This window comes from Phoenix dactylifera, unplaced genomic scaffold (assembly GCF_009389715.1).
Source record: "Phoenix dactylifera cultivar Barhee BC4 unplaced genomic scaffold, palm_55x_up_171113_PBpolish2nd_filt_p 002657F, whole genome shotgun sequence".
Classification (NCBI taxonomy): Eukaryota; Viridiplantae; Streptophyta; class Magnoliopsida; order Arecales; family Arecaceae; genus Phoenix; species Phoenix dactylifera.
Genome location: NW_024069808.1, coordinates 6,589 through 18,735, shown reverse-complemented (window position 1 = coordinate 18,735; position 12,147 = coordinate 6,589). Strand labels below are relative to the sequence as shown.

At 40.3% G+C, this 12,147-nt stretch overlaps 1 protein-coding gene and 1 long non-coding RNA gene across 2 annotated transcripts; both read right to left on the bottom strand.

The window, feature by feature from the left end:
* Positions 1 to 266: 266 nt before the first annotated feature.
* On the bottom strand, positions 267 to 1,054 carry LOC120109745. Its single transcript, XR_005510532.1, has 2 exons — positions 910 to 1,054; positions 267 to 505 (listed from the first exon to the last, which is right to left on the bottom strand). It is a non-coding gene; the product is annotated as an uncharacterized LOC120109745 (long non-coding RNA).
* Positions 1,055 to 1,631: 577 nt separating this feature from the next.
* Positions 1,632 to 10,961, bottom strand: LOC120104013 (synaptonemal complex protein ZEP1-like; the record flags this gene model as incomplete). Its single annotated transcript, XM_039123447.1, has 6 exons — positions 1,632 to 2,428; positions 2,535 to 2,596; positions 10,190 to 10,261; positions 10,367 to 10,453; positions 10,678 to 10,776; positions 10,873 to 10,961. Coding segments are annotated over 5 exons (377 nt in total), but the record flags the coding sequence as incomplete, so codon positions are not given.
* Positions 10,962 to 12,147: the final 1,186 nt, after the last annotated feature.

Sequence of the window (12,147 nt, the reverse complement as noted above, 5' to 3'; positions counted from 1 at the left end):
ACCCGATAGGCCCGACCCGACAGGCCCAATTTTTTTTTTTTTTTTTGTTTGGAATCTAGAAATGGGCAAAAATGGCCCAACAGCTTAATGGGCTCTCTAAAACTAGATGTATTTTTCTATCTTTATTTTGTTTCTCCAATGATTAATTAGTTAATGTTAAGGATATAACTAGCCTATTTCAAATAGATAGTGTTGGTGGTGGTTTCAAACTTTGAAATTTGGATATATCTACAAACATTAAAAAAAAATTTGCATTTTCAAGCCAATAGAAAAAAATAAATTGTATGAAAGACTATTGTCCAGCTGAAAATTACAACCCAACAATAAAAACTACAAACTTAGACAATTACATATTTAGATAAAATACAAATTACATTGTCCCATTAACATTATAACAAACATGCATCTTTGTGCATTCAAAAGTAAATGTAATCATAATTCTTGAAGCCACTTTCATAATAGAAAACTGTAGAAGAACATCCTTGCATCTTCTAACTCTCAAAACCTACAAACACAAAATTGAAACATTAGCTATTGTTAATGATTGAACATGAATAATTAAAAAAAATAAAGCCCTATCCAACTAAAAAAAAAAAAGGATCAGGAGTCCATCTCAGGGAGAAGAAACCGAGAGGAGAAAATTAAAAGAATCTCCACCCTCCAAGAAATTCATCTCCAATCCCCCGATCTTTCTTCCTGATGGCCCAGCTGGAACTGGAGCAATGTGAGGGAAGGAAAACCAAGACCAAAACCAAAAAAGAGAAGGAGCTGGAGCTAGAACTCGTAGCCACCTCCCTCCCCCCCCCCCCCCCCCACCTCTCTCTCTCTCTCTCTCTCTCTCTCTCTCTTCCATCCTGGAACTCGTAGCCGGGATCGAGCTCGAAGAGGAGGAGGACTGCCGGCTCGCACCCGGCCGTCACGGCGGCGATGGTCTCGCGGAGGCAGTCCACGCAGTCGACGAAGTCGAGAAGACGGGGTAAGGAGGAGGTCCTGGATGAGAGGCGGAGGAGGCGGCGCTGGAGGGACTCCACGAGAGCGAAGCTGCGGAGGAGGGAGAGGGGCCAGGGGGACGGCGCGGTTGATGCGGGCGTGGAGGGCCTTGGTGGCCATGGCCTGCGACTGTAGCGGTGCCACCGCCTCGGTGACCGCGTCCAGGGAGTCGAGGCCGAGGGAGAGGCGGGCGTCCACGGCGGCGAGGCCTTTGTCCATGCGGGCGGAGGCACGGAGAATGGAGACGATGTTGGAGTGGGAGGCGCGGAGCGCGGCGATCACCGCCTCGTCGTTGTCGTCGACCGCCATCGTCGCTCGCTGCTCCTCCTGGTGCGGCGGCTCTCAGCGAGGGAGGGGGAGGGGTGCGGCGGCTCTCAGCGAGGGGGGGGGGGGTTGGTTTAGGACTTTAGTCTTTAGTCTTTAGGGTTTCTCAAAAAAATTTTAATATATTATATCAATGTTTTATGGTCGGGCCGGGCCGAATCGGGCCATTTTTAAAAGTTTCCAGGCCCGGCCCGATTTTTTTGGTCGGGCCGCTTTTCCTGCCCAGGCCCGACCCATGGGCGCTTTTTCAATGCCCAAGCCCGAAAATTTTCGGGCCGGGCCGGGCGGGCTGGGCGGGCCAGAAGGCCCGTGATCACCTCTACTTCTAAGGGACTTTTGGCTGGACCAAATTTACCCTACTCTAACTTGATCGTCGGAGGACCCTCACCGGAAATACTGATGAGGTTTTGTGCAGGTCCGCCGCCGTCGCGCAGGAGATGGCCCCCGTCTTCTTCTTCCAACAACCAGCGGCTCCCTCGACTCCTCCGGCGTGGTCACCCCCGGGCCAAATTTGAACCACAACAATTGGTAACCAGGCAGCACTCCTCAACAGTTTCACTCGAGAGGGAAATCCATTCTGCAAAGCCGCAGCACAGAAAGAAAAACATCCAGAAGATAACCGAGGGTCAACCCCACCAACTTGCAACACCCAAAACCCAGGAAGATTTAATACACCTTTCAATGTTGTCACTGGTTATTTGCCACCAAAAGGAACCACAATGATATAGTGACCAAGAGTTTTATTCAGAAATGTAGGAAAACTTCATCCAAGGTTAATACTTCGAACCGTGAATATATGGTTACTGAGCAGCAACAATCCAGAAAGAACCTCCATAAACTGCTGCATCAGTAAGCCACGAATGAAAAGATAACATCATACTTCCTGCTTGAATGTAGTAAAATCTGAAAGGAAGAGATAGTTATAGGCATAACTATGACCAAAAATCCACCTTGGTAGACAGCTGTGATGGACCTAATCCACCTTGGTACACAAGCGAAGACAGATATGCTTCAGATTAAAAAGTTTGGTTACGGAATCAGTTTAACATTCCTAATACACGCACCTGCCTGCCAAAGCTTGGAATGTTGATTACACTGAAGATGACCGCATAATCTAAAAGAGCAAAACATTAACATTGTAAATTGAGCTAACAGGTTGTCCATAGGATGCGGGAACAGCAGCATAATTGGTATAAACTGCACTGACAGGAATGGCTTACCCTGCGTGCAATCTCTGCTTCATAAGGCTTCACTATGAAGTCAAACAGTCTTCAGTTAAGAACTGCAAAATCAAGATTTAGTACAGTTACCAACACAGTAGACTCAGTAGAATGATCGATGAATCACATGAAGCAAATGTTATTAGCTCTAGACTGATGAATGACGTTCCTGTTAAGAAAACACAAAAATAATTGCTGTTGGTATAAATAAAAGTTGAAGCACTTTTTCTTTTTTCTTTTTTAGGTGAAAAAGTTGAAGCACATTAAGATGCCTCCATAAGTTTCATCACTGTTTCTCTTTGTGATAGCAGTGTAATGTGCCATTTTTCAGAATATCTTCCTTGATGAAATTGCATAACATTTCGAACCATTATGCAAGGCTCAAATGGATGCCTGACTGTATATCCAAGTGATATATCCCACATGAGCAGGGAAGGAGTGAAAGCATGTGGTGAAGGAATGGAGTAGTGAGAGGCATCTGGAAGGCCACCAACCTTGCAATCCATTATTTCTTAATAATTGTCTTAAAAGTGATCTCCAATATCCCAAAATTCTGGGATTGCGAGATAAACAACCATCCTGATTATTTTACCCGCCACCTTGACCCAAATCCTTCTCGTTCTTTTAAGAGATATATATGGATATGGTAATTGAGCATCCACATAACCTCATAACTAAATTGTCTAATATATAGCTAGCCCCAATGTGTACTACAAATTTCAAACTGATAAATTCGTAATAAAAGAAAAAAAAGGAAAGTAAGCAAAACAATTTGCATATTAGATCTCAATGGTTAACAAAAAATCAGATTAAGTAGTTCCTACCAAGCATGGTACTCACAAATAGTACTGACGATTAAGGATGAGAACAAGGAATGTTGTACTGCCCGATTTGGCGGTGTACCGAGCCGTAGTAGGGGCGGATCGGCATGGTTCCACCCCTCGGTTCGAGATATCGGCAAGGGAGGGGGAGGGGGAGGGGGAGAGGGAGAAAGAGAGGAAGAGAGAGAGAGAGAGAGAGAGAGAGAGAGAGAGGAAGGGAGGGAGAGGAAGGGAGAGGGGAAGAGGCCAAGAGAAGGAGAGAGAGAGAAGGCTTTCAAGCCTCCATCTCCTCCAATGGAGCCCTTCTTTTCATGCATTGGAGCAGATGGGGGCTCGAAAGCCCCCTCTCTCTCTCCTTCTCTTGGTCTCTCTCTCTTCCCCTCCCTCACCCTCTCTCCCTCCCTCCCTCCCTCTTTTCCTCTCTTTCCTTCTCCATCTCCCCCTCCCTCCGCCTCTCTCCCCTTCCCCCTCCCTCTCTCTCCCCCCTTCCTCTCCCTCTTCCTCCTTCCCTCTCTCTTTTCCTCTCTTTCCATCTCCCTCTCCCCCTTCTCGTTGGTTCTGCTGTATCGGTACGAGCCTGGAATGGAATGGCATGGTTGCATATTATACCATACCACCAGGCAATCGGTACGAATTCCGGTACCAGCATAGCAAACCTTGGATGAGAACTTATTTCCCTTTCAAGTAAGAGATAGCTTCTCAATTCATCATATGGCCAGAGGTGCAATCAAGCATCACCCAGGTTTATATCAATCCAAATATCTACTAGAAACCTAATGCTAGGCACACTATAGTTTACATGCAAATTATCTTCTGTTGACAATATCCATGAGAATTTAGGCATTAATAGGGCATGAAAGTAATTGCAAAAAATTCAACCCTCCTTTAGTTTGACGGAGTTACACTTAGATCCCCTCTGCATCAAATGTTTCAAACCAGCCCAAGTTATATTTTTTTTCTAAATTGGCCTTCCATCCATCTCTATAAACTAGGTGTCAATCGGCTTCAGTAAAAAGCTTACATAACCATCATGTGTCTAAGATCTCCAAAATCTCTAAAATGCCCCTTTGAAATCCCTAACATCTCTAGAATTCCCAAATCTTCACCTAGTTTGGCCCTCTCGGTCTCTTATTTTGTCCAGTGTGAAGAAATACACAGCCTTTATTATCACCATCTCCATCATTACCATCATTGTCCGATCATCACCGTTATCGGCACCACCTACCTTTTCTACAAGATCAAGAATGTTGAAGTGATCGAACCCTAGGAGCTAATAGTTGGTTCGCACATCTCCTACAACTAAAGCTTGCCACCAAAAGTTTTTGAGATTGATAGCTCCTCAAATTTGGTGACATTGACAAGGTTTACAAGGGAAATCTCCCAAAATCTTGAGCCAAGGTCATGATGAAGCGAGTCTCCCATGACTTGAGGCAAGAAATTTGTGGCAAAGTTTGCAGGATCAAGCGACTCCATCACCGAAATTTTCTAACTCCATAATGGAGTGCAAAGAGCAGTTCCTCTCGCCCAAATCCTCAACCGCCACCCCCACATAGCATGCCTCGAAACCCTAGGAACCTTCCATTATCACTAGGACGTCATTGCCATCTATGCCTCATCCCCTCACCATCCTTAACTGCATCGCCCACAAGACCCTTATTCGAATCCTAATCCTTTCGAAAGTGGTTTGGAGGATGGAATACCTACAGTCATGGATCCAATGGTGATTTAGGGTGAGCACCCCAACAACTACAGTAACACCCGCAAGATGCACAACCACCAAATCATCTTCAACGCGTACCATCCTGGATACTTCGGAAATGTTAGCGTATGCTACTTCCACCACCTCTGCAACAAGTTCCATCGCCCCACCGTCAATGTCGACCGCCTCCAGTCCCTTGTCCTTGATGATGTTAAGGAAGCCACCACCACTGCCACTGCCATAATGATGGATATCACTAAGCTCAAGTATTCCAAGGTGCTCGACAAGGAGATGGTGCCCCCATCTGCCCATTACTGTGAAGTCTAAGATTGTGTCCAAGATCACCGAAAAGAAGATCAAGGTCATAGTAGGCATCGCCCTTCTTATCCTTGCTCCCATGGCGAGGATGATATACTGGGCTAAAAGATCACAATCCCCATCTCCATAACTACTTCCTACCAAGATTAATGGTCCCTTAAAACCCTTTTTTGGAAATATTCTCTACTTCTCTACTCCAAAGTCTATTTTCCCCTTTTCTTGTATCTTATGTTTTTGCTGCTGCACTCTCTCTTTCCCCACCTTTTTGTTTGGTTTGTTGATTTTTAGATATATTGTGATGGTCGTGTTGATGTTGTTATTGTTGTTGGTGGTGATGATGATGATGGACGATGCTTGTGGTGATGATAAATGTGGTGGTAGTGGTGGTGGTGGTGGTGGTGACGATGGGAGTGAGTGGTGGTCATGATAGTGCTGCTGGTGGTGGCAATTGTCATGCATGAGTTCTGAAGAGGTTCTACTCTAAAGAGTGTGAATTGAAGGCTGGATGAGGAGGTAGGCATCTATACTTGTAAGAAGGTGAAGACGTGGGGGTTGTGGCGAATTGAGGTGATAGTTGCAGAGGGGCAACGGAAGGAGAAGGGTGAAATTGGGCCTCAAAACTCACAAAGGAAATGAAAGAGAGAAGGAGCATAGAGTTGAAGCTTTGTTAAAAAATAATAAGGGCATTTTGGTCATTAGAATGTTTTCCAATGCCATCATAGAAGGTCCAGTTCGGGATAGAAATGTTACTTCATGGCCAGTTAGAGACATTGTTAAAGTTGAGGGAGGCAAATTGTATTTTCCCAAGGAAATTTTGGTTTCAGCATTATGACTGAATAATCATGTTCACAAAACAGATGCTAAGTGCAAGTTTAGGGAACCTTAATATGCCTACCAAAGCAATAAATGGTTTTGGTTAAGGATTTCTAAAGATGGATTGAAAAAATATTGGAACATTGAAAGATTAAGAGGGGAAAAAAAGAAGATAAATATGCATAAATTATGTAAGTACCTAGATGCTTGATCTGAAGCTCAGAAGTAGAGCTATGTATAAATCATTTCTTGAATCAATGTTAATTACCTTTTAATCAAATGCATAAGGATCATCATTGTAAGGATTCAAAGAACCCTCTGAGAACAAATCACCTATATTTGCCGGATTTGGATGGGGTCCTCCAACCACCTGTATATATAAACAGATCATATAAACAAAATGCCAGAGATGAATCATGTCGCATGCATGCACATGTATACACCCACAGAAGCACAAGCACAAGTACATGCATGTGAGCCTTAGTCACAGGAATCTTCCATTTAGGATGGCGGACCTGCTTCTGAAACTTCTTGGAAACTCATCCCCACACCTGCTTCTTAAGTGCTTTTTTTACTGCCACACCCACACCCACACCCTACCTGCTTCTAGTAACTGAGATGTGAATGCATACCCTCCCGGAAGAAAAAATCCAACCCACACAAAATAGAGAGAGGCACGTGAGTATGTGCTACCCATGGACAAACCTCCAGCAATTGTGCAGCATACATGCATAACACATATGTGCAGCCACCCAACCCTACACACAGACACAGCATGCACATATGAATGCATGTTCACATATGAGAACAAGCCTGCACCGACCAATTCTCACACACATGCCATTTGCATTCATGAAAACAATTAACTGTATAAATTCTACCACCAGCAATTGTGCAGCACACATGCATAACACATATGTGCACTTGCCCACCCCTACACACTGACACAGCATGCACATATGAATGCATGTTCATGAATGAGAACAGACCTGCACCGACCAATACTCATACACTTGCTATTTGCATTCATGCAATAATTGACTGTATTAATTTCACCTGCAACTTCAGTTGCATAAGGATACATCAGGGTAGTATCTTCTAAAGCAACCCAACAGAGTTTGTACATACAGTCTGATTTGTGCACATTCAACAACAATATGCAACTTTGTTTGAATGCAATTGTTAAGATCATCTTTTTCAAGGCTTAACTCAAAAAGAAGCAATACTGACCCACCAACTTCAGAAAAAATGATGCCCTTATGTCACATCAGGGTTGTCAGCTTGCTAAATTCAGCATCCTTTTTATACATATCCACTTGAGAAATGACTTAAAGACTGAAAAGAAAGACGAAATTGTCCTAGAAGAGTCCTATTTTTCTACTGACTATTTCAATCAATTTTGAGCTTTATCATATAGAACAGAGCCAATTCAGACAGACATACACACACACAGAGAGAGAGAGAGAGAGAGAGAGAGAGAGAGAGAGAGAGAGAGAGATAAGTAAAATAATAATGCCAGTCAAATTCAATCCAGCCAAATAATTTGGTTTAAGTAATACTTCATGACAACATATTGACACCCTAAAGTGAAAATTATATTGATTACCATTTTTTTTTTGCTAAAAATTGATTACCATTTATAAAGAAAAAGACATCAACACAGAAAATTATATTGACCACAACTGAAGGAGAAAATTTATTTTCCTAAAAGCCAAATTAAACCAAACCTGAAATATTCACCCCTCAACCCCCCATGCCAGAAAGAGAAAAGAAGAAAAGGCAAAAAAACAAAACTTGTTAATGCCTCATGACCCTGCTACTCTATTACAAAAAGTTGGGGAGTACTGAGGGAAGAATAACAAAATATCAAACAAAAGTAGTAGAGAATGAACCACTATAGATTTTAAACTAAGAGACCAATGAGCATATCTATCCTTAAAGATTTAGACCACTTGACATAGTTCTTTTGATTGACTCATAATTCTGCCAATAACTTGAATCACTAGGAAACTAAGTTTTATAATGCTAGAACTTCCAGCATCATCAATACCTACTTAGCAGCATTTTAAACATCAGCTTCCACACACACTAAATGTTATGTTCTGCCATTCTGGGACAATTCACTCGAAATGCAACAAACAAGAATTCATTTGAGATACCTCACAAGATCTTGGCTAATTTAAGCTCTCCCATTTTTATGTTCTTTGTACCCAATTAAGTAATTACTATTATGATCTTTGCACTTTATACAGACGATGAAAAGATGATTAATAGGAGCATAACATCCCAAGGATCAGAAATCATCTATTAGTTCTGGTTTTGCAAAAGGCTCCCTAAGATTTCTGCACCAGTGTCCCCATGATTCAAAGACCAAAGTGGATATACTCTTGGCACCCAAAATGCTAGAAAAGTCTGCCCATTGCTCTTGTGGATGTTGGCACCAGCCCTTTAATTGCAAGTCTGTATGCCAACAAAAATAATTTGGACCCCACCTAAATTTAAATATCTTTTCTTGGAGCTAGGATCCCTTAATCCGCTTTTCAACTTTAAAATTAAAGTCGATAAAGCGGTCTCAGTTGCACTTGTGTTTAAGAGTATGCTTTAAAAATAGATATTGGTGTACCTAAGAATACAATCTGATTATATCCCAAAAATCATGTATTATGTATGTATCCACTTCCCCAAAGTCCAACGGTTTGCTTCTGACTCTGCATTATGGTTTGATGCTCTACACCTAGCAGGGAAGAGAAGAAGCATTGGAGTGCTTAACTAGAGCTTTTATTTATATTTTTCTATTATTAGCACTCTCGTCCATATACCAAACCTTCCATTCATTCTCATCTGCAAAAATGCCTAACTTGTTCTTCTCATCTGTGCTTTTCTTCCACTCCTCTCTGACATAAAAATGATAATTCTTTTTCTTGCTCCTCAATTCTTTTCACCCTCACATGCTAGTTTATACACAATGTGTCTGTAACTGCAGACAAATTAACACATCTTAATAGATATATTTCTGGATGGTGATTGTCTCCCAAAGGTTAGTGTTGCAGAATTGGAATTCTATCTAATGTTAATAAAAGCTTTTCAAAAGTTCCTTTTCTTACAAAAAAAAAATGCTATGGGTCTGTTGTCATATGAATGTTTCTTTTCCATTTAGTGATTTAAATGGATTTTGCACTTTTGCTAATTTCGTTACAAGATGCTTCCTTCTTAATCTTGCAATTTTATAATATCCATATTTGGTACCTTTTGTTTGGCCTAGAACTTTTTCCTTGCTATCATAGAAGATATTGTTGAAAGTAGAATTTGTGTGGAATCATGCTTCAATGAAGTAATAGCACATGCCCTTCCCCCTCGTCCCACCCCCCTAAACCCCCACCCAAAACAAAAAATAAAAAAAAGGAAAAGATAAAGGAAAAAAGAGAAAAAAAATAATGCACATGAAAAATATACAATCCTGCATGTATAAGTTGGGACATTGTTTTCTTTGGCCCCTTTCAAAGAATGACTTCTAGAACCACTACTGATGATAAATGCTATATAGAATTATCAAGATGAATTTCAGTACACATACCGACAATAAGATAATTCTGTTGCCTACTATTACTAATTTAAAGTTAAATATAAGTGCCATATGTGATCCAGGACAACTCTGTAAGAGATGTTAAACAGCACCTATGCAACTTAATATACACTAAGCCAGTTGTTACATGTTCATCATCTATGTTTTACCGGACCCTTCATTTAGACTAAAGTACCTGCAAACACAAGTTTTGGCATGAGTTGGACACGGTTTCTTAAGACAAAATTCTTAGATATATAAGGATTCTGACGCTTAGACATGCACCTAATAACCTGACACATGAACCAGAGTCCATGTAACATAGGTCAATTCATCATATTCATCAGACAAAAGCTTGAGAAGAAACTTCCAAGAACTAATATGAATACTTTTAAATTAAATAAAAAGCATAAATTAGGTACTTCAAGTTGTCTCCATATACCTTCCTGATTTTCATGATATCCTTGCTAGCATTTGGGGTCTTTGAATGCACCGCCTTCTGAGAGTTTGGTTCCTGAAAGTACAATATAGAAGGCAGTCTTAGTTATATACATGCAAGTGACTGTAGTATATGCATTTCCAAACCAAAAATGATGCTATCATGTGGGCATGTATGTACCCCAAACATCACGGTGCTCTTTGTCTTTCGGCGCTTCGTTATAGTTCTCCAATTCGAAGTCTCAACTTCATATTCATGGCGCGTTACCTTTAAGAATTGGAAATAAGGACTATTGAAAGATATACTTCACTCAAAAATTAAAATACTGCCAAGACATTTAAATTCATGATTCAAATAACACAATGCATTTGGTATTAAAATAATATGAACAGAATTATGCAGAAGTTAAATAAGATTATTTAGAGATGGAACAGGTGCATGCAGGGATATTGATATTAGAAAAAGGCCAATTTGGGGAGCCATAAAGTCACCTTTTTGCTGTGCTTGGGAATATTTCCCGGGCCCCCCTTCTCTACTTTCTTTAGTATGTTTGCTATAGGTGTCCGCATAATTCCTAACAAGTTTACATCCTAGAAGACATCCAAAAGAAATGTTGCAATCAATTCAGCATCACGAAAATATTCATTGACAGATCCAGTTGGCAAGGTCTAATGGTTCAGTATCACCTTTCTTCTGCTCTCAGGACTAGTCAAAGCGAGATGGTGTTCTTTTCTGCCATATGAATCCTCATTTTTATTGATGAAACAGAGTATTCCTGCAACAGTATAAATCCTCAAATATTATTTTATTGACATTACATTGAAATGGTGAACTTATAAAGAGTTTAAACCAAGTAGTACAAGACATGCTTGAAATACAATGCTTATGTGGGCAGACCAAAAACATGCGATTGATCTAGAATATGACCAGAAGGTGCCAAAAGAAATGAAGCAAAAGTCAATGAAAACTGATTTTGTAAGCCATCTTATTTGCCTGTGTAACAGAATTAATATTATTATTCTTTTCATCATTAGTGTAGATTATCTGCTTGAGGTATAGTATTTAAAGTTACGGACAGAAACCACTCACCGATGGCACCCAGTGCAAAACAACATGTTGAAGAAACAGAAAATCCTGGGTCCACATTCTTTGTATTTAAAAATCTAGACAAGCACACTAGCAATATTCTCTATAGTCAATACTGTTGGAAAATACTTAAGACTATTAACTTTTTTATTGTCCCAATCATTCTTAAAATTATTATTCAGTTATCAAGAGCTAAGCAAATTCCAGATGCTTGTGATCTAATAACTAATTCATGAATTATTCATGGATACTTTAATGAGAATTCATGGATTAAACTTTTATGATACTATCAATTGTTTGGTGGTGGTTTGTTTTTATCTATTATTCTTGCCTCTCTGGTGCTTACTTTATAAAGATATATAAACAGCTCATTTTTTTAACTTTTCTAATTTCTTTTTTATAGTCTGGATGCCTGATGAAATCTTGACAGGTTCTCCATGCTTTTACTTAACTTTGAAGCTCTGCCTCCTAGCTGAGTCAAATGCAAAATTATGAACATAGCTACAAGCAGGATTTGAGCACGAAATGCCTTTTCCCATTGGCAGCTTAGTTAACTCAATCAACTGTTTTAACTTCTATATCTGTAAGTGCAGTTTCTGGGACAGTCATGAGATAAAGCTAATGAAATGTTCTGTAAAAGTCACTGGTTTTCTTTATAAGATCCAATGGTTTAATAAACATGGGAATCATAACATTACGAGTCATACCAAAAACATGCCAGGGGAAAAAAAAGCAAGCAACCAATTTAGACAAATTTTCTTGTATTTTTATTATAACTCCAGATTGGATGTCAGGAAAACAGTAATTGTTAAAAAAAAAAAAGCACTCATTTTAAAAAAAGAAGATGGAAATGGAGCAAAAACTAAGAAACAGAA